Source organism: Pseudoliparis swirei, chromosome 4, assembly GCF_029220125.1.
Source record: "Pseudoliparis swirei isolate HS2019 ecotype Mariana Trench chromosome 4, NWPU_hadal_v1, whole genome shotgun sequence".
Taxonomy (NCBI): domain Eukaryota; kingdom Metazoa; phylum Chordata; class Actinopteri; order Perciformes; family Liparidae; genus Pseudoliparis; species Pseudoliparis swirei.
In genome coordinates this window covers 18572266-18595966 of record NC_079391.1, presented here as the reverse complement: position 1 = coordinate 18595966, position 23701 = coordinate 18572266, and the positions used below count along the sequence as shown (strand labels likewise).

Below are 23701 nucleotides of genomic sequence, written 5' to 3'. Positions count from 1 at the left end.
CTTATTAACACATCATTTGAATTTTTGGTGTTCGTGTTTTCCTATTTTTTATGCCTTCATTCTCACATTAATTGCAGTGTGTATTTCAGTAGCTCCCACATTCCTATGAGCAGTTCAATCATCTTTTGATTTCAGATCAAAAAGAGGAGAAAGTGAGACAAAGCAGCATCCCAGCAGGATCTCCCCTCGACAAATCCAATGGTTCGATCTTTGTTTTTTTCCTCTTGATTGTTAATCCTTTCATTGGCAGTCTAACAACTTTTGAGTTAATAGCTTTTAAAAAATCCAGTCACTTTTTTGTCAGTACTTGCATTAACAGTGATCAGCAATCTATTCTGTCTTTTTATTCTGTCATTTCTGTGGCGCAAAAGCGCTCATACGTTACATGTTCAACCTTGTTTTTAGAAGGTTTTTTAACAAATTCTCATTGAGCAGCTCCGCCAGTTTTGACCAAAATTACCATCACATCATCATCATTTAATTGCATATTTGTTCTCAACTTCCTCAACATCAAAACAATTAGATTTGTTTTGTTTTAGTTGTAGTAGTAGTGGTAATAGTTTGGTTACTGCCCAAGGCCTATATATTTTACTGTTCTTTAACAAATATAAGCAAGATTTCTTACTGATTAATTAAGCAATTTTTCAGTAGCTTCTATGTTGTATGTGTCCAGTAACATTGAAACTATTGAACATATCTATGATAATGTCTTCTATTTCAAGATCTGCAATAAGTGTGAAGCAGCGCTTGAATGTATCTCAGTACATATATTAAAGTACTGTAGGCTACTTAAGTACAATGTCGACATGTACTTTTTACTCCACTACATTTATTTGACTCTTCTTGTTACTCCACTATAAAACACAGGCTATCTTTATGACAGTAGAGTATTATCCACTTGTGCACCTAGTAATATACAAAGTATCTAGAAATGTGCTTTTCATTGACACATCTCAACATTAACACACTCTTCCATACACTAATACAATACAATAACACAATGTTCAATAATCTAATAGTTTGAAAGGAGCCATTCTGCATAATGAGTCATTTTATTGTTGATACTTTAAGTACATTTGAACTTTGGTAACATTTTGAATGTAGGATTAGAAGTATGTTTAGACGTGTTATTTTTACCAGGCTACTTCTTCCACCACTGGTGTCCAGTGGAATAAGCTGGTGAAGGTTAGTAGATTTCAGAGCTACCAACTCTCACGGTTTCGCCGTGTGACACACGCTTTTGCATGTTTTCACACGCTCTCACGCCACACAACCAATATCTCACGGCAAAAGAAATTCTGATTTTGGGCCGAGGCGCATTGGTTTCTTTTCAAACTCCGCGACGATAGATGGCGCTAAGGAGCGCATCTATAAACCTATTCGCTTCATAGACATCCTATTTACCCCAAAGAGTCCCGAAGTTAGCAACAGAAGAAGATTTTCAAACAGACACAACGAGCAGAGACTACGGTGTGTTAATAAATAAATAAATAAATATACACTTTTATTAATCCCCAAGGGGAAATTAGTTCTCTGCATTTAACCCATCCTTAGTTATTAAGGAGCAGTGGGCTGCGGTGAAGCGCCGGGAAGCAACTGGGGTTCAGTGCCTTGCTCAAGGACACGTCGACTTGCAACTAATGGGGAGAGCGGGGATCGAACCCACAACCTTGCGGTTGCAGGACGGCCCTCTTACCCCACTGAGCTACAGCCGCCCCAAATGCAGGGCTCTCAAGTGTCACGCATCGAGCGTGACAGTGACGCATTTCGGTCTTACGTCACGCACTCCCGCCACACATCGTATTTCTCACGCTGAAAAAACTCTCGGCTATTTAATGTTTTAATGTGCCGCAGCACGCAAACATGAGCTGGCCGCGCTGCCCTCACCGTGGAGGAATCAAGCGCTCCCCTGGAGTTCTGCTGTGTCACAGCAGAACTCCAGGGGAGCGCTTGTGAGGTGCCACTTATCAGCCAATCAAAAAAAAGAAATGGGCTACACAATAGCCAATTAGAAAAAAACGTATCTGTTGTATCTGGGTAAAATTTAATCCAGCAACCAATGAAAATAAAGCATCCTGGATAGATATGTCACTCTTGCCTGTCTTCAAAACGTAAGAGCCCTGTTAATGACATGTGGTTCAATTAAGTTCTCACTCTCTTAAACTTTAAATCTTGAAATAATGTGTTGTGTTTGTGCGTGTGATTTTGTGTGGTGATGTAAACTCAGCTGTCATAACAAGCAGCAGGAGAGCACCTTGTTAACCTCTTGGTATCCTGCATGCTCAACACATCAGAACATTGTTTGTTAAGGCTGCCCACATAGCATTTATCACTTTATTTGCAGGCCTAGGAAAAGGACCCTCTCAAAAAATTTCCAAACAGCTCTTTGAACAAGTAAGATGTATTATAAAGAATTTAACATAAAGACAGGACATTTGTGCAATAGAATTAGGCATGTTTTTGAAAATGAGAGTAGAGTTATTAAAAAACATTTTAATTCTTTAAGGTAGCAAATATGCCTCGTAAAAGACCTTTGCCAGGCCAGAATGCAGGGGACACCATGGGGACAACATGGGGACAACATGGGTCCAAATGCCACATTAATTCAAATTTCCTGATATTATAGCCACCAACGTGTGTGGCTGCGTGCGCGGCAACATTTTGGTCACCCCCGACAAAATCTCACTCCAAGGTTTTTTGAAAAGTTGGCAGCTCTGAGATTTATGTATCGTGGTATTTATATTGAGTAACTAAATCACAATGAAGCTATTGAAAATATTGTCATTATTTTTTTTTAATGATTAATTGTTTTACTTATGTAGGCAAGGGAAGCATGAAGGTATTGAAGATAACCTGGGCACGTGACTAAAACAGTAAGTATTGAGGGTCGTGCAGACGAGCTAACATATTCGATCTGTGGCCACATATTCCCTTCAGTAGAGACACAACCACAGTTTCAAGCGTGAGTATAAGACTCAACGTGACCTTCGTCGTGGGACAACACGTGAGTCCAGTGAATGCTGCTGCGTAAATAACGTAAATAACGTCAGTAAGTTAGCTTAGCTTCTTAGCTAGCTTAGCTTCATGTTGCTTCAGTGTTGTCTTCACAGTTTGTTTCTGCTGCCCTCAAGTGGTTAAATGGGTAATAGGTTTGAAAAAAACTTTGAATCAGTTGTTTTTGTTGTTAGCATTGTTCAGGTGGGAAGACTATCTGAGGGAAACGTCCTCCACTGCCGCGTCGCCTACTTCCTTCAAACAGGTAATGCTTATTGCGGTGCTTGTTAGGGCCCCATGTCAATCATTCCCTTTAAATTGTTTTCTTTAAATGTTTTTTTATGTATTATATTGTTAATGTTAGACACAGTCTGCCATGAACCAGAGGGACACGCATATCTAATGTTTCATACATAGTGGATGTTTAACGAGTTAAAGGTGGCCCTCTAAGGATAAGTCTGGTGATATTCTATTAATTTCTTATTATCAACATCAATCAAAATCATCAATATACACATCCAGCTTATGTCCGTGGAGATAAAGCCTGACATACAGGATTTCATTCCTCTGTTACATCATAGTCCAAAAACTAAAAACACATCAATGAGCTACACCGTTGTTGTGAGTGTCAGGTTTCATCGTCATAAAGAACATGGCCAAGGCAGTTTGTTTTTCAATATAGTCAAATAAGCTGGTGCTGGGAAGCCATGGTTGAAAAAAGCCTATTTACTCCTGTCAGCGCCAAGCTTTAGAAGAAAACGATTTGGTCGTTTTAAAATGAGTTTTATGAAAGTTTATATTTGAAACCCATGTTTAAAGAGTGATATGATCTATTTGCATGCCAGCGACTGAAGGGCCCTCTGTGTCCCTCTGCAGTCCAGAGTCAACCCCTCCAATGACTTTAAAGCAGGTATGAAACTTGAGGCGCGTGACCCTCGCAACTCAAACTCTGTGTGCATTGCAACGGTGATGGGCATGATGGGTACTCGCCTTCGCTTGCGCCTGGACGGAAGTGACAACACCAACGACTTCTGGAGACTGGTCGACTCAATAAACATCCAACCAATAGGAACCTGCGAGAGGAACGGAGACATGCTCCAGCCACCGCTGGGTGAGTGGACAGATATTTTTTAATTTTTTTACATGACTTAATCTGGTTTGAAAGTTGAAATTGTTCCTCATAATGTGATAGCTACTGTATGTAGTGGGCTGTATAGTGAACAAGGACCACACTTTCTGGGACTGTATTTAAGCGTTATATTGCAAGGCATCAGACATGGTAATACCCGAACACCCCTGCAATTGTAGAAGGACAAAGAAGTCACAAGGTCTCTCTTGTATACAAGCTGTCTGTGCCTTCCAGGGAAAAGACCAGAATGGAAAGAGAATGTAAAACTCACTGAAGTGCTAAACCTCCGGTCGAGACACATTCCTTCCTTGTAGTTAATTGCACACATTCTACATTAAAACATATTTCCTCTCATTGAAATACTTTAACACTTTGGGAAGCCTTCAACTAATTAAAGATATAACATTGTGATGGCATAATTAGAAGCGTAAAGCTCCTATACACACAGATCTCACTGATGAGATCTCTTTTCAGGACTGTGTGGGCGTGTAGGGACGGACCTTTTTGACATGTCACAGTAGGAAAAGCACCGGGTTGAATAATAAAATTAATGATCTGAATTCTATTTAGCTGCTTCAATTTCAGCATCCAGGTTTTGTTGGCTCGCTGCAACATTGACGTGGCTTGTTTGGACCGTTGAATAGCACAGAGACATAGTAATGTTATTAATATTGTCTATGATTCTCCTCCTAAGATGTGGAAGAAGTTGTTCATTAAACCGTTATCGTTTGAATTAGTTATCGGGCATTGCGTCATTCTCGGGGTGATGAGGGATAATTTCTAAAGGTGCGTTCACACCAAAAGCGAAACTATTTTTCGCGTCGCCCAAAACGCGTGAGTTTACTCGCTCGACCATTCACGGTGTTCTCGCCATAAGCGCCGAGACGCTCCGCGAGGGGCGGGGCTTATCTCCGTGTTTCATCTCCGTAAAGAGCGTTATTATTTCCTTCATCCACCACAGAATAACTCTAACCACTAGTTCTGCTTTATATTTGTTGTGGACGTCCCACACACTAACGCCCTCGTGTTTGGGTTCATGACATCACCCGTAGGCTCACTCAGCTCGGTCACTTTCACCGATGAAGTTACTGTTACGTCTGAAAGACTTCCGCTTCCAGCGCTACGAGAGCGGAACTCAAGAGCTGATTGGCTGAGTTGCGAGATGACCGCCTCAAAGTTGAAATATTTCAACTCCGGGCGAAAATTGCGCCGCTGAAAACGTGCCGCTGTAAACGCGCCGCCCACATCGCATCGCCCACATCGCGTCGCCCGCATCGCAACGCCCCAAACGCGCCGCCCGGAAAAATATTGCGTCTTTCGCAGCCACACGCGTCTGTACATTAACTTTTCATGGGATTCGGTCGCGCGAAAAAATAGTTTCGCTTTTGGTGTGAACGCACCTTTAGAGAAGCTGGTCTGGGTCCAGATCTTTAATCGTCTCTGATTTGGTCAGCATTTCAAATAATGCTAATGTTGTGCCCATTGAGGGCTATTTTTCCAGAACAGCGGACCCAAATCGAGTCACACAAATGCAAAAAAACATATGTAAATGCAGTATTGACATAAGGAAGTCCTGCTCATTGACAACACCAATCTCTGTCTGCAACTGAATCAATCTGTTTAGGTTTCAGGATGAATGCTTCGTCGTGGCCGATGTTCCTCCTAAAGACGCTGAGTGGCGCAGAGATGGCTCCGGCCTCTGCTTTTAAAAAGGTAATGACGACTGGAAGAAATAGCAATATTACAATACTTTGAGCCACTTATATGTCTTTTAAACTGGATCAGACGCAGTAGCATGCCGGTCAATACGTATTTTATTACTGCAAAATGTAGGGAGAGCAGTGTTTTGTTGCAATAAAATATGATTAAAGTTGTCTATATCAATTAGTAAGCATCTTTAAAGACTTGTAAGTCACAACCAGTGATTCTGTGACTGTACAGTATTCATTTGTGTACTTATTTGTGTGTATGTGTTCAGGAACCAGCCTGCCCAGTGAAAAACTACTTCCAGTCTGGTATGAAGTTGGAAGCGGTGGACAGAAAAAACCCGTACCTGATTTGTCCCGCCACAGTTGGAGAGGTCAGAGGTCAGGAGATCTTTGTCATGTTTGACGGCTGGCGAGGCACCTTTGACTATTGGTGCCCCTTCGACTCCAGAGACATCTTCCCTGTCGGCTGGTGTGCGCTGACAAAACACAGCGTGCAGCCACCTGGACATTTCTGTAAGTGCTGCTTTGATTGTTATGTTTTATTGTTGTGTAGTGTGTAGAATGTGTCATCTGCAAATAGTGAATTTCATATCTTTTGTGCAACTATATGCCTTAATAACAAAAGATGAATGCATTCGTTCCGATATCACAGATTTTCATTATAAAGTAGGTTATATGATTATATTTTGAATGAACAAAATGCATTCATTTGCATTCAAATAAAGAAAGATACAAAAAATATATTATTAAAGCAATAATTCCAACACTTCAAGATTTAATTGTTAAAATCATATTAGTTTTAATTGGGTTCAATGTGAAAACAGAATCTATATTCAAATTAGCTAATATATGTTTAATATGACATGAGGATTAGAAAAGGACAATAGTTCTCAAAGTGTTTATTGAAGATTCAGAATATGGTTGTTTATATCCACATATCGCTTTACGGTTAACATCCTAAGAGTCAGAGGATGCTCACGTGGTACATTCAGGCCAATCGTAAGCTAATTCATCACACTGACTTGTGGTGGTCTTTGTTTTAATGGCATACAGGTGTTTAATTGCACATCGTTAAATTACATTGTGTAATTCTTACCACGAGAGGGCAGCAGAGCATATATTCAGAGGCGTCTGCTTCACCGTTACAGCTGAGAACATAGTGCCAACTCTTTAATCCAGTGGTTTTCATAATGTACCCCCTTTGAAATAATTTATCAGCTAAGTACCCCTTGATAAAACATTTTTGTGAGAAAACTAAATGTGTTTGTTGCTGTAGTTGTCAATTTTCTTCAATTAACGATTGCATTGAAAATAGGAAAGCTGAGTATACAATGTTGTTTATCGCACTTACTTTTACATTTGTATTGTACTAATTATAGTATCACTCATATAATTTTAGGAAATATGCCTGACAAAAAAAAAGGGTAATACTTTTTTATTTTTTTATTTACCCTACTTTGGTACGGTAGCTACCTATCTACCTGGAGCACTCCAACGTAGCCTTAGGTGCTAACATAACCTCATTTGAGAACCCCTGCTGTACCGGACCGCTCAGCAAACTTGTAGAGTTGACTTCCCATGTGGGTTGTCCGGTGCTCTCATTTAATCATTCCTGATACAGGGTGTCATATTTCTCAGCCATCATTGAGACAGAGAGGCTTTGTTCAGAGCTTCTTGAGTCGGTCTTTGTCCCTAAAACGGGTTGAGTTTGATACTTTACATCACAATGTGTCTCAAACTGTAGCATTTTACCAGATATGTGGCAAATTGTGACCAGAGGTGGAGGAAGTAATCAGATCTTTTAATGAAGTAAAAGTAGCAATACCACGTTGTAGAAGTACTCAATGAAAGTAAAAACCCTGCAATCAAAATCTCACTGATGTAAATAAGTAAGAATGAGCTGTTTCACTGTAAAATATAATGTTGTATTATAATTATTAATTCAATTGATGTCTGTTGAGTTTTATTAGTCAGACATAAATTAAAATAGCAGTGTAACCAAGAAAAATATTTCAGACATTAAGATTGATCATTTTAATCAATAATACATGTTTTTTTAAGTCGTACAAGTTAGGAGTGTGTTTTGGTTAATTTCATGGATGTATTTTGAGGGGCATTAATTGATAGTAGTTATTATAAGTAATGATGTAGTATTATGAAATATTGGCAAAATGGGCGGTGTAGCAGTAATATGAAGCAGTAACACAGCAGAAGTTACACAATTTACTGAAGTCTTTACGCTTTATACACATATGAATGTGTCTGTCCTAATGTCCAAGAAGGCACTGGGTTCCACTGGAACACGTTTTTAAGGAATAACCAAGTCACTTGTGGAATGTTGAGGTCCGATTTTCATTTGGGTTTGAGTCGGTTGTCTTTGTTGGGGAGGTTGTGACCTGTCGCCGCTCTGACCTCCATATAGAGGCTGCAGAGTTCTCCGAAGATTCAGCGAGTGTGCTAGAATAGATTCCTCGTTCTGGTCTGTCTCTTGTTTATCAACCCACCGCTTTACATAAACACGGGCAGTTTTTAAATGTGGGATTATTTGTGCTGTTTTCGAGAGCAACTTGGCCATTGGAGCAAAACGGGAATCACAAATATTTCCACTGAGATACAGATTTAGGCATGTGTCCAGAAACAACATATTTAGTCTTTTTTGTCCTGTTTTTCTTTTTTTGGGGGGTGTAAACTAAATAATGTAAGATGTGACCGACTGTAGAACTACACAGGCTGTCTACTTAACCCTTGTGTTGCCTTCGGGTCATTTTGACCCGAATCAATATTACACCCTCCCCCCGCCTATGGGTCATTTTGACCCGATTCAATGTTTCACCCTCCTGTTACCTTTATATTTACTAACATATTTTACCCTTTGGGTTCAATTTGACGGCAGCAATTAAAACCTCCAGAAAATTATTAGAATTAATATTGTTTTCCAAGTTTAAGTGTGAGGCACTTTATGTTTGTTTGTTGACTACCGAAAGAACACCGACATTAAACATTGAATGGGGTCAAATTAATCCGAAGGCGGGGGGAGGGTGTAATATTGATTCGGGTCAAAATGACCCGAAGGCAACACAAGGGTTAAGGTATAGGGGGAAAGTATCAACAAAAATGTAAACAAATAATATACGGTAAGTATACATTTATTTTTCAGGTTTATTTTAAAACAGTGAGTTATTATAAATCATAGACAATGCATCTTTCCTTTTTTAAATAAAAAAAGCTTAAAACCTCAGATGCTTGTCTGATTAATAATATATCCGTTATCCTTTATCATTTAAACTTACATGCGTATTTAGGTCATTCAAATAATGAACCATGATGAAAGATCTTTTTTTTCTTCATTTAAATTAACATTTTAAAATACTAAAATTAATATTTGTATAGATATTAAAGGCTTCTAGAATTATTGTCTATTTTAAGATTGTTCATCATAGACTTTTCGTAATTTTCCTAAAGAGGATATATAGTTTAGAATAAACAAAACACAAAACAGAAACAACAAAACAAAAATACTGTGTTTACTGTTGTTTTTGTGGAAAATGTACTTAAACCAGGTGTACCACATTTTGGTTGGAAACCTCTTTTGCAGACAAAACATTAAAAACGGTCCTAAAAACAGATACAAATACTGAAAATACTGAAAATAGACAAACATATATTTATTTATGTTAAATGTAACTATGATAACTTATTTGCAGATTTTTTCTCTGCCATTTCAGTTCACGGTGACATTTGGTACGAAATATATGCTGTTAGCTTTTTAAATGCTTGTAAAATATCTGGTTTAAAAAGTGCTTCTCTCACCATTTCAAGATTGATCAAATGTGCATCTTCGTCTAAGGCCGCTTGAGAGCATTTATATTTTTATATGCTCCTAATTTTTCCATAGACGCCGGGCAGAATGCCTTAACCTCACTTCGACCAAACATTCCCCCGAGCTTTGGCTGATATTATTAAAGTGTGAAGGTAGTACTGCACTATTAATTATCAATCGAGGTGTAATTACATGGTAATTACGCTCAGCGGTTACAGGAGTATATCAGGGTGTGATTTTCACTAATGCTTAAGCCTAATGTTCAAAGTTGGGCTCTTTATTTTATTTGGCTGATGCTTGAACGTTCGACATCCATCAAAATCCCCTTTGATAAATGTGAATATCAACCATCCTCGTGTTTGTTGTCACGTCAGCTCCCATCCAGCAACCTCTTCCCTTTACCCTGTTGTTGGTGTCCTCTGGTCAGGACACTCTGGGCTTTGAGTAACCTGCAGCTACAGACTTCTTGACTAATGGGAAGTGGGAGTTCGTGTGTGTGCGTGTTCGTGTGTGCGTGTGCATGCTTGTTAGTGTTTCCCTCCACTTTGTTGATGGATGGCGGCAGTTACATTTCCTCAGTGAGGCTTTAGTCAGGTTTATGTATCGATGCACCAGAGAGACGTTGATGTCTGCTTCCGATGTGGGTCCATACAAGACTGCCTGGCGACAAACTACTAATCCATGTGTGTAATGGGAGCTGTCATGATGTGTCATCACTATATCCGCCTCTATAGCTCACATGGGGCCAGTTTCACAAAGACAATGTCGATTAGTGTGTTGTGTTAGGCTAGTCTCAATTTTACTGTCAGATTAGTCTGTTTCATGATATTAAAGTCTGATTTAATTTAAACCTAAGCTTATCTTGGCTTCCTAAATCTAGCTTCATACATAAGAGAGTATTTAAACTACTCAGTGTCCTGTTTTTAGAAACTAACATGATTCACTGAGGTCAAAAAACAACAGGATAATGTTAATCACCAGACAGCTATGTTTGTATGGGAATAAGTGAATAAGTAGGGCTTGTTGAGAGAAGGAGTGAGAGACTCCGTAATTACTATTACATTCTAGAATTTCTAATTAGCTTTCATCAACATTGTCCTGCTGTGACCCTGCGACACGTTTTTCTAAGAAGTAACGAAGGATGCCATGATTAGATGTCTTAATTATTTCCCCTTTTTTGTACAGGAAATAATAAGGCAAAAATATTTCATTTTCTTTCTTTTTTTACATTTCGGGTGATTTGCCTTTGTCTTTGCTTGTTGATATTAAACTGGGTCAGACTGCTGAATAGGGCTTTCTGAATAATGCATAGAACGTGTCTGTATTTCAGCCGCTACAGACACATGATAGTAAGCAAAATCATAATTTTTTGCCTTTTATATTCTATATTTGCGTAATAATCACCTTGTAGACATATCATTTCATTGACTAACTACTTGATTCATGTTGACAAAAACAAAGTAGACTTAACAATTCTCCGTGGGTTTTCTGGCAGATTTGAAGATACAGTTTGATTGGTGTTTATTATACATATGTAAACCATATCTAATCAAGAAGCCTCATGCTGTAAACACAAATAGCAGAACAGTTGTATTCTTGAAAACATTGGCGCAGCCGTTTGTCCAGTTTGAAGCAGATTTTTGACTGAAGGGACTTTTCCAATTGACGGCTTCCTCTGACGGCTCTGCTCCACATTGTTCCAGAGCCGGCTGATATCCGACTAGACAACTGTTTCCTGTAGCTGGACCTGGCCATCTTTCATCAGGGAATGTCTGAATAGTCTAGGGTTACACTCCTTGTGTGTGTCTATGCATGTGTGTGTGTGTGTGTGTGTGTGTGCGTGTGCGCGCAAGCGTGTTGAGGGAATACTTGCGTATGTGTGCACCAACTCCAAGAGTTTGCCCTATTTCACCCGTTTCAATCAGGACTTCTGATCCAGTCTAACCTTTTGCCTCCCCCATCCCCCATCCACTGTTGGAGCCCCTCCGTGAACCCCTCTGCCCCGTCATCTCCCCTCCCCCAGGGGCTTGCTGAGAAGCAGGTGACTGATGTAGACTGTCGATATGGCCTACAGATAACATGAATAAAGGGCTCAAAACTCCCCACCCCAACCACCCCCTTTCCACACCACACCCACCCACTCTTCCTTCCCTCACACTACCCCTCCCCTAGCCCCTATGCAAATGTGGCCTTCCCCTCCTCTCCCTTGCCCTCCCCTCCTCCTGCTTATTCATTGGGAGGGAAGCTTTGCAGCGGCTTGGCCCAGCAGCAGCAGCAGCAGCAGCGGCGTGGGCTTTGTTGTGGACTACTACCGGGAGAAAAAAGAGGGGAGAGACTCACGGAGAGGACTGAGAAAGCAGCTGAAAGAGAGACAGAACAAAGGCAATGAAGTGCAGATGAGGAGAGTATTTTAGAGGAAGTTAGGAAGAGGAAATAACTAGTCAGAGAGAGGAAACACCAACACCAGCTAAAAGAGAGAGTTTCTTCCAAAGGAGAACGAGGAAGCAACTGTACTGAGGGACTTGTATTGTTCCGGAAATTACTACAACTATCACTGCCGCTACCTCTACTACTACTACTACTACTACTACTACTACTACAAAAGCCACAACTGGAGCAGTGAAGTTCTGCATTATTGGAGGAGGTTTCCTGGTGAGTTTGATATGTTTACCAAGTACTTTCTGTTTGCTCTTTTTCAAGTGAAAGAACCAAACTTCTTGTAAGGCTCTCAGTTGACATTACTGTTATTTATTTTCCCCTGGATTGTGTTTTAAAGGAAGTGTTATGATTTGATCTACCAGTTGCAGTATATTGAAGTGAAGTGCAGGCACATTTATGTAGCAATAACATGTTGGTATGTTTTAGACAGCATTTTTGTTCCTTGTTATCATATGATTTTATTTACACTTACAATTCTCTGGAATGTAAGTCGATTGTAATGGTTACTGCACACATTGAAAGTCATTCAGTCCAATCAGGAAGTTGTAGTTGTAGTATCTTGGAAATGATTGCTTGTGAAGATTTGATCATTCTGTCCTTGAATTGCCAATACAAAAGATTAGTTATTAAAACAACTCATACTTGCCTCTGTGCTATTGTCTCAGTAAAACATACAACGGGGGGCGAGAGCTTAAATCTGCTGTTCAGATGAAAGTTGCTTGTCTTCTCACATGTGTAGCAGTTTCCTACCCCAGTGTTAATGATTAAAGCTGCAGTTTGACACTGTTTTCTTTGTTTAGCACAGAGACTTTTTGACTGACTTGCATTCGGTCAGATTCATTGTTATCAGGCTTGTGGCTCTTTTTATTCAAAGCCTGCAGATCTAACCGTATTTCTGGCTCAAATTACGTTTGGAGCTCCATGTGTTTTTGATCATGTGTTTTTTGTATGTGTTTAAAGCATCAGGAATTAGTTAGCAAAAGGCCCACGCAAAGATTAGTGGATATCAACACTTTTCAGTGCCCGCATTTCATGCACTCTTCTTTAATTACGTGAACTCAAACGATCAGTTCAGAAGTCTCGGTTCGAACATGAGGGATGATTTGGTTGCTTGTGCAATGCCGATGAGTTGGTGCAGGAACACTTTGTTGTGTCTATACTATGTGCCCTGAAGCTATTTAAGTTACCCACCCCTCTGTTTACACACACACACACACACACGCACACACACATGCATGGTGATAGAATCTGCACTTCATGAGTTTCTTACAGCTTCAGAGTCACTTGTAGGAACGACCCATGTGTGCGTGCATGTGGCTGACTTGACTGTTTGCTGTGAGGGAGGGGCGGGGGGGGGGGGGTGGTTGCAATGGGTGGTTGTAATTAGATGAGAGGGAACTCTGTAGAGCCCCTCCCCCTCCCTCCCCCCAGACAGCAGACACACTTCTCAGCGACCCGTTCTCATGCGTGCACGTACGCTCACACACTCTCGCACATTTCCTGGAGCTGTGGCTTACACGGGTCAACGGGTCAAGTTTGAATTATATAGTCATGATCTGTACCATATGTCGGTTTTGTTGCACCGTTTCATGCTCGGGATGCCGCGCTCGGAAAAATGTTTTGTTCGGACTAATAATTGTTGTTTTAAAAGTTTATCTGAATGTTGCAGTTTCAGATTTGTAAGATATAATACACTTGTTTACATGACTGGTTCTGCATATGTTATACTACACATTTGACATCACGTCTAACCATCATGCAAACCATACTGCTGTGTTTTTAAGATTCAAATGCATTTCTTCCACCACAGTTGGCAGGACTCGGTTATTGTTGGAAAACTATGGATGCCTTGAATTAGGAAGAAAATGTATTCAAAAATATAAAACTGAATCGAAGAGCTGAGCTGTTGATTATTTAATTGTTTGATCAATTGGAAATGTTTGGCAAAGTTGGCTAATTCTATAAAAACATACATTGGCTGGTGTCAGCTTCTTAAATGTGAAGATTTGCTCTCTGTTTTATATAATTTTTAATTAAATAATTCAGTTTTTTTTACAGTGACTTGTAGTTAAGGAGCTGACATTGCAGCTCTTTTAACCCTTTCATACAAGCAGCCTTCCAGTTTGAGCTCAGTTTCTTAGTCTGTGCAGCCAAACAAGTGTCCACAGATAAGTGATGTGTCACACTGTGTTTTGGGGAAATAGTATAAAAAAGACGAGTGCAAGACATTTAGAATATTTCCATTTAAAGCAACGGTGCAACCACAAGGAACACAGGCTTAGGTTTGAGTATTTGTCTCAGTGGAAATATCACTTCCCCTCCTGAAGTGTTGAACAAGCAGATACAGAATATATACGATACTGTCAGCCAGTGGGAAAAGAAAAGCATTTATAAGCTGATTTTATTTGAAAGTTGAAGTATGCAGAGGTGATTAGACTTATTGGCAGTGTGGAAGTCGCACATGTTGCGTTTGTGGCTGTCACAATGTGAATGGATTATATATATATATATATATTTTTTAAAGATCAGAGAAGCCCCCCCCCCCCCCCCCCAAAACCAGCAGATTTCCCGTGGTGAATTAAAACCGGCTGATACTGATTGGTACCCTGCAAACAAATGTGGATCTGCTTTCTAGGGCTTGTGGCTTGGAGCTCGGTGTGAATGAGCGGGCCGCTGCGTGCACTGCAGGTCAGTGTTTCTGCTCCTCTGTGGGCACGCTTTGTGTGACCACTCCTGGTGAGCGAGTGAGACATCACCCCTCTAAAACAAAACACAGCTTTATTCCACGCCCACTTTCACTCATTTCCCAATGAAGCCACTTTCAGGGTGCCCCCGGCCGGCCCCTGTGAATACTGTAAACCTTCCATAGTCTCTCCATATCGCGTCAGTCAAGGAGGCTCTAATGAAAGCCTCGGCCCCACGAGAGCCTCCACAGGCACTCTCAGGCCCCTGCTCAAACCAAGCAATACGTTGGCATTGAAATAGGAGATGTTTATCCCTCTTTCTTTTTCTCTCTCTCATTTGTGCATCTCCTCTGATGATCATGTGATCCTATCACAGAGCCACTCTAATGAAGCTAATGAAGACAGAAGGGCGCCACTGCTTTCTTTTCTTTCTAGCTACATTTTCTTTTTTTCTCACTTTATTGTCATGTCCTTCTATTTCAACACCTGAGCTGCTGGTCATTTTGAAGGAATATTTATTTCTTGAGGAAAGACTTTTAAGTTGGAGGGCGTCTGATCTATAGAGCGCCTTCAAGCAGGTTATAGGTACATTTTTTATATTTTTTGGGATAGTGGACAGGAGAAGGAGGGATTACACGCAGCGGACTGGACTTGAACCTGTGACATTATGAGAACATGATTGTTGCACCAAAACCGCACATGGCCACCAGGATGTTGGATTTGACCAGCAGTGTACTGCCGAGTCTGATTGATATACCAGCCAGGTTTAATATTAGCAGCAAATCGAAGGTTATCGCTGATACAGTACCGAGAAATGTCATTACCCACCATTGGAAGTTTTTTTATTTGACATGTTCCATGCAAATATATGTTGCCACACTCAGCAAAGAGACCTTAAGACTCACATATATTAACCCTTGTTTGGTTCAACCAAAGCACCCATTTAAAAACACCTACATATGGTAGTTCTTGAAATGTATGAACAGGTCAGTATGGTATTTCTAATAATCCATTTCTAATATTTTACCTCTAAACCTGGTAGCATGCACTTCACATTCAGTGTCTGTGTGTAGATCAGCTGATTAGTCATAACAAATGTCAGTACAGAGCCAAAGTACAAAGCTCTCCAGGAGCTTAACTACATCCAGATGATTTAGATCAAACATCCATTCATAATACTAATTTACTCGCACCATAGTCTTCTTCATTTAATGTTTATTACAGCCCACTATAGTTTACCATATAGGTTTTTTTGGGGGGAATGTTTTATTGGCTGCATTATATCTCAACCTAAATATATGTTATTATATTTCCAGTAACATTTATTGAATAAAATGTACTGTTATACCCATCTCTCAATGATCTAACGCTTAAAAAAATAATAATAATAATAATAACAGTAAAAAAGATATTATACTATATGTTTATGTTAAAAAACAAATATTAGGTGATATATTGTCATCGGATATTTTTAACTCCCAGTTGACACTGGCCTCTTTCATCTAGTAGTGCGTTATATTGAAAATATTTAAATTATTATCGCCATAATCACTATTTTGTTGTGTTGCTGGAGGAATCGTCTAGCAGGCGGGTCTCTGGGGGTTTGTGACTCTTGACTCTGATTTCATCGTAAGGAGGGGCTGAATACAAAGGACCTGCCAATCTCAAGAGGACTCTGACAATACAAAACAAATCTCCTCTGCAGCTCATTTCAGTGCAATGCAATCACCCTGTGCATCACAGAAGGAATAACAATATATATTTTTATCTCGCCTCGTCTGTCTCTTCCAGTTACCCTCCCTAGTGCACTCCACGCTCCCGTGTCTTCCACATCAGTCTCCCTCGCTGCACGTCGCTCATCGTCCAACTGCTCCTCGTCCTCCATGCAGACCTCATACCGACTGCCCAACCCCTTGCCACCCCTGCCTGTGCGCAAGGGTGTCCGTGGTCGTCGCCCCAAATCCCAGACTATCGCTTTGTTGAAGGCTGCGGCCGAGGCGGCGGCAGCGGCGGCAGTAAATGGAGCTTCACAGAGCACTGCCAGAACGAGCGCTGAGGTTCAACTGGCCCCCAGACCACACAAGAAGAGAGGGCCCAAGCCTAAAATCAAGGTGAGATGTCACAAGAGCTGTAATCTGTTCTGCTGCGGCCCAGCGACCCTGTCATTTTGTGTTTATAAGTATTATGGCAGAAGAGAGTGACAATAAATCGTTAACAAATCATGAACTAACAACCGTTGCAGGTTACAGAGTTAATGAGAGAGGGTTTGTTTGTTTTTTTGCGCCAGAAGAAGCCTCAGGTGGTGCAATCTCTACTGGGGGCCCCAGCAGTCACAGTTCCACCTCCAGAGACCAGACTGAGCTCCGGACTTGTCCCGGCAGACAACAACCATAGCAACGGCTCAAACGTCGTCTGCACAGGTAAACAGGATAACAGATACGACTGACTCTGTGTGGGTCAATTCGAGCTGGATTTCAACAGGCAACCGACACAATCCGGCAATGTTTAGGTTGGTTCATGCGCTCCGTCTCTTTGTGTCATTCCAGTGTGCGTCTATGTAAACAAGCACGGCAACTATGGCCCGCACCTCGACAGGAAGCTCGTGCAGCAGCTCCCGGACCACTTTGGTCCCGCTCCAGTCAACGCAGTGCTCCAGCAGGCGGTCCAGGCCTGCGTGGACTGTACGTACCAGCCGTCCGTGATGCTGTCGTTCCTCCAGAGCCAGTCCCACACAGGAGGAGAGGTCATCAGAGGTAAATACAGTGAACACCACAGGATATTCCTTCCGAAAGACACTGACAGCAAACAAGGTGACGGCTTCAATTTGCTTGTTTTGTCCGATTGAAAACTCATTTGTAGTTGATATGAAATGATATAAAACACATAAAAGTAGCAAATCCTCATGTTTGAGAAGCAATTCAGAAAATGTTGGGCATTTCGCTGAAGAAATTAAACTGTTCACAAGTTTGTGAATTAACATATTGTTTCAAAACTACTAGAGCGGAAGTTAGACCACATAAATACATACTGTTCGAGGAATAATGCAGCGTTTTGAGTAATTTACTTATTTGCTTGCTTGTCAAGAGTCGTACTGTAGCTTGGTTTAGCATAACATTTTTAAAGATTATTTCTTGGGCTTTCTATGCCTTTATTTGACAGCCAGTGAAAGTCAGAGGGAAAATGGTCCAGCCAGCCGAGAATCTAACCAGGGGCTCTCTGCTCAGGGCACATGCAGTAGGGGATGTCAGTTTTGGTTAATTTGGCTTTTGATTGCCCGACACCTAACCAAAAACCTTTGGTTCACATTATAGGAGAAAACACAAAAGGATGCGAAAGAGGAGCTTTCATGTTATTCCCTAGCCCAAACCACTCAGTTATCAGGTTGCCAACTATATATTGTGTCTTTAATCTTCACAGAAATCCAAAGTGGAGAAAAAGCAATTTGCCATTTTACAGTGGAATATGTGTTAGACTATTTCTTAGCCATAAACAGTAACTTCTTAAAGTCTGCTGGTTGCCAAGAAAAAGTCCTAATTTGTCATTCAAAATTATGTTTTCATACAGATAATCATATGAGATATTGTGTTAATTGGCAACGCTTGAGAGGTGCTTATAGGCAGCCTTTGTTTCCTTTAGCCGGAGGAAAGCTAACCTTTATGCTAAGCTAACTAGCGGCTGGCAGCAGACTTAATCTCCTCCTCTAACACTTGGCAAAGGAGCAAACAATGAATTATTGCTTTAAAATTCACTTGTTGAAAAGCTTTGCAGAGAAACTCTAATTTATACAGCCTGGATGGGCAATCAGCCAGGTGAAATTGGTTTAAGCACACACTCATGCGTCATGCATGTGTGTGTGTGTGTGTGTGTGTGTTTGAAAGGGGAAAGAGAGGAGGAATAAAAGACAGTGCCTGTGGCAGCAGCTGATGTGAGCACTGTGTCTGTAACCAGAAATGACATGTGCGTCTAACCTGGTTTGGGATGCTGGGATTGGGTCTCCCTTGGGGGCCCGGATTGGGAAGGCTGTTGGTAAGTTTAGGTGTGGAGGGGGGTTTTAATTTGTGGATTTGTGCAGGCTTGGCTTGGGTATGTGGGGTGGAGGGGGGGAGGGGGGGTGCAGTGTGAGATGGGATAGGGCAAAAAAGTGCTTATAAAGGGAGGGTGGTAACCCTAAACCATCTGCTGGTTTTTTAAAGCTTTGAATGCATACTGTGTGTGTGTGTGTGCGTGTATGTCTGTGTGCGCGTGCGTGCGAGGGAACACACAGACTAAAAGCTGTTTGTGCTGTACCCCCACAGTGCGGTCAGAGCATGGTATTCGCTACGTGAAGCTTCCCTCCGCCTCCAGTACGTCTTCTGTGCTGCGGTTCCTGGAGAACATGTGCCAACATCTGGAGAGCGACAGCCTGTTCAGCTCGCAGCCATTCAGCCCTTTCAACACCAACACACGCTTTTACAACAGGACCAAGTCAGGTGGGCCAATGTGTGGACGGAGGAACCGCAAAAACATCAAGAACGATGGGAGAGGAGTTCGCTAGCATATTGAAATTAATTAAATAATTTCTATTGCGACACAATTATTATCATTGCAAAACTTTGATCCGTCCTCTGTTCCACTTTTGTGTTGTGCTGTTCTTCAAAAAAGATAAAACATGATTTGAGCATTTAACAAATAAAGCAGTCATGATTTTGTGGACGACAGAATGTGTCAGAAGGTGAGACCACGTTCTTAGTATAAGTTGGTCATTTTTTTGTGTGGATTCAGAATTTTCTTTTTCAAGATTGCCGATGGGAACTTTTGAAGATGTTTCCCTACTTTCTGGTGTATTTTGTGCAGATTTTTATTTCAGAGTAAAACATGTATATTGATAAGCTAACAAGTTTAGACATTTTCTTCAGAGAAAATCTTCAGAGTCTTCCTTCAGGCTCTATTCAGCTGCAGTCCAGTCCAAGACAACATCTTCTCTGTTTGTGTTCACACCGCACTAACACTATGTCTCTCGAAACAGAACCGCTGTCCCACCCTGAGAACGACCTATCCAACAACGATTCCACAAAGGAGCCCACTGCCAACACCCGCCCCCCTCACACCGCATCGGACTACAGAGCCACGAAGAAGGAGCGGCCTTATTACCCCGGACACACACACACGCCGCCTCCCCTACGACGCGTCAGCTCCAACCCGACTGAACTCGGCCAGATGTGTCCACCCAGACGAGTGGAGGGTAGGTGGAACTACATCAACAGATATTATTATTGTTGATATAAATACGTAAATTTGTCAACACTAAATACTTTTAGACTGCCGAACATTTATTTTTTATTTTTCATTTTATTTATTTATTTGTACAGGGACCGTCCACATTAATCAACCCATGGGTAAATGTGTCAACGTTAGCTAAGGCTAAATTTCAACTGTGGTCCCTGTGGCCAGATGTTACAGCCTTCACTAATGGAGAGAAAGGTTAACACAGTAACATAATAAAAAAGCAATAAACATACAGGTTATGATAAAATACTGGCCTCATCATAAAATCCTTAAAAAAAACATCATAAAAAACAATAAGTATAAATACAATCACTGAGGAGGGAGTCACGATTCATGCTCACACATGTGATTGCTAAAAGGCCAGTTCTTCAGGCTGTGTTTAAAAGAGTGAAATGTTCTGCTAGTGCGTTTATTTCATTTACACTACACACATACACACACTTTGCATTTTGCACACTGTCTATATTTAATATTTAAATATTTAATTTAATTTGTCATTAGTATTGTGTATTGTGTATGCATATATGTTATACATATACATATATATTTTATTTTATATTTTACTTTGTATACTCCTATATCTTTCATCCCTGTTTTCTATATTTTATTTTTTATTCTTGTGTGTTTAGTTTATTGGTGCTGCTACTGTGACGACAAATTTCCCCTTGGGGATTAATAAAGTATATATCTATCTATCTATCTATCTTATGCAGAGGCATTCCAGAGGTGTCCTGCTTTCACTGAGAAAGCTAAAGCTAAAGGAGCTCTTCCTAAATGGGATGATACAGTCACCTCTCACCACAGATCTAGTTTGTCTGCTACTCTGTGTGTTTTGTTTAATAAATTCACCAAGTGGGGGAGGAGCCATACCATTAAGAACTTTAAAAACTAGACACATATTGGAGAATTTAGTGAGGTGATCCCGTTTCAGAAGACTGGGTTGAGTTAGAATGGCACAGTGGTGAACGTCCTCATGTTTGTATTTTAATATTGTATTATTTTGAATTTCTCGAACTGTAAAAAACGTATCGTAAAGTAAAATGGGACCCCCCCCCAAATTAATTTACGTATTGTACTCAAAGATATGTTTTAAAGAAAGAAAGAAAGAAATGTACACTTTTATTAATCCCCATGGAGAAATTCTTCTCCGCATTTGACCCATCCATTATTAAGGAGCAGTGCACTGGCTGCAGGGAAGCGCCCGGGGAGTAACTGGGGGTTCAGTGTCTTGCTCAAGGACACTTCGACATGCAGCTATGGGGCGAGCGGGGAGCGAACCGGGTAGCTTGTGGTTACATACGACCACTCTCCCCCATGAGCTACATTAAATCATAAGAGCAGAAGGTATCATATTTGATAAAGGTATTCGTTTGATGTGGTTGTCCTCTCTCTTGCACTCTCTCTCTCTCTGCAGCAGCCAGCTCAACAACAGGATCAGACCACCTGAAACAGGACAAGGAGGGTTCAGGGAACGACGCCACTTCCTGGTCGGTTGACGAGGTCATGCGATTCGTCCAAGAGGCGGACCCCCAAACTCTCGGCCCGCACATCGAACTGTTCAGAAAACATGTGAGTATTTTATTTAAAGTGTCTTCTTCATCCTGGTTAAAGGTCAACAGACCACATAGTCACTTGGCCAGATAAGCTCCCCTTGAGCTTTTAGTCTCTCGCCAATCAGACTTCCACCATTCAGCATGTTAATCAAGCCATAGTAATTTTGATGGAATTGTCCTGACAGGAAGTGTTTGTAACGACGGCGTGCTGCTCTCTCTGCAGGAGATCGATGGCAGAGCTCTGATGCTGCTGCGCAGTGACGTCATTATGAAGTACATGGGACTGAAGCTGGGCCCGGCACTCAAACTCTGTCATCACATCGAGAGGCTGAAACAGAACAAGCAATAGAGGATGAAGGCACTCTCTTTTGTCACTGACACACACACACACACACACACCTAAACACACACACACACACCTACACGCACACACACACACGTTTTCCTCTACAGGGATGTTGCAGTGTAAATCCAGCTGAACCAGGTCATTTAGATTTCAGGTGGTGTGGCGTACTCATGACCTCAGCATGTCTTAACTCCGATTACGGCCCTGATCTGAACACATTTGTTTTTACATTTTCTTTCACCTTAAAACAGACACACAAATTAATCACTTGAATAAGTGTAATTAGTATCCGATATCTCAGCATTTGTTTCTGTAAGTTTCTTTTTGCCTTATTGTAAACAGTCATTTATAAAACTTCCATTTACCAGACCCGCTGTAGGGATTGCAGCTTTGTCTCTTCAGGTATCCAGCTGTCTAATAATTTTCATTCTTACAAATAGGTTTCTGAATGATGCAAGCGACCATAATTACTAACAGGTACTAAAAAACAGCAGTGCCCCAGTTATGTGAAGGATAAGCGTTGAAGGGTTTCATTTCCAAGATGTTGGATCATCTTAGTGAATGATTCCTGTCCTTAAACACTTTTTTTTGACAAAGATCATACAATAATTGAGCAGAGTGGGCACCACTTAAACAATGGATATCTTATCACGGGAGAAAACCTTGAAAATCAGTTACTGAAGAGTGATTTCTCTTTTATTTGAGTCTAATTCGTGAGTTGAAGAGCTAACATTTTTTTATTTGAGCACTGATGTGGCTCCATGATTGTATAATGCTGGACAGTCACACTCGACAGAGCCATGACTGGAATACTGTAAGTTCTGACATTCACATAAGAGACATAAGGGAGAGTACATGATGGGTAAACTGTTTTGTATAAAGTTAAGCCAAAAGGTTGTTTTTTAATGTCATTTTGTACTGTAACAAATTGTATCAAGCGTAAGTGTAATCATCAGTGTTTTCTTTCTGCCTTTCTTTTCTGTATGCATTCAAATAACTACATGCAGGACAATGCTGTGTCTGACTAATTAGTCTCAAAGTATTGATCTGTTTTTTCGATGGCAGTGATACTAATTTTCTGAACATTTCAGAGCCCTTTTTCGAACCAAATGGTGTGTGTTGTAGCTGCATTTCCCACTGCTGCTCTCCTGCAGAGAGGACAAGTCGATACTTGAACCAGTCTTGCTGTAATGTGAAACTCAGGTTGTAGTGGGGGTTGTTTTGTAGATGTTTTACATCTCTAGCATGTTGTGTTCATTGCTACAACGTAGAGGGACTGCACAATAACCAACTATGTATATTTTCTATGTCATCGATCGCTCTGTCTGCAGCCTTTCGTGTGTAAATATGCGACTTTTTACTGTAAGTTCAACAAGTAGTTGTTGAATATGTTTGATATGCATTCACACGATTAAACATTTGTTTACATCCTCTCAATGATTGAGACCTAAGCACAAGAACACTGTGCAAGCGATTGTCTACTTTAAACTCATCATAAGTTTTACATGGTTATAAGTTATGCCCCAAATAACTAAAGGGGATTTTATTTCTTGTTTTATCTTAATATCTCAAAGCTTCCAGTAAATACAGAAGAAAAAGAGAACATTTAACTGAATTCTTGAAGCATACAAGCATTATTCTATTCCCCTGTCTTGTTTTTCCAACAGTGAAAACGTTATTGGGATTACAAGGAGAGATATAAGCAGTAAAAGAAATCAATACGTTTATACAAGAGGAAATAAACATTGCTGGCAGAGGTATA

The 23701-nt window shown here is 40.7% G+C and overlaps 1 protein-coding gene across 5 annotated transcripts; it reads left to right on the top strand.

Moving 5' to 3' along the window:
- The first annotated feature begins 1631 nt into the window (after positions 1-1631).
- On the top strand, positions 1632-23367 carry scml2 (Scm polycomb group protein like 2). 5 transcript variants are annotated; one of them, XM_056413611.1, is made up of 12 exons: positions 1632-2873; positions 3189-3259; positions 3871-4105; positions 5748-5836; positions 6102-6345; positions 16567-16886; positions 17066-17195; positions 17322-17528; positions 19071-19244; positions 19781-19996; positions 21455-21609; positions 21817-23367. In XM_056413611.1, exons 3-12 carry the CDS (start codon positions 3907-3909, stop codon positions 21940-21942), a joined length of 1860 nt encoding a protein of 619 aa, XP_056269586.1. In that variant the 5' UTR covers positions 1632-2873; positions 3189-3259; positions 3871-3906; the 3' UTR covers positions 21943-23367. The 5 variants fall into 5 exon arrangements, with proteins under 5 accessions (XP_056269586.1, XP_056269587.1, XP_056269584.1 ...); XM_056413612.1 differs by having other exon boundaries at positions 17063-17195; positions 21458-21609; XM_056413609.1 differs by having other exon boundaries at positions 17063-17195.
- The last annotated feature ends 334 nt before the right edge of the window (positions 23368-23701 follow it).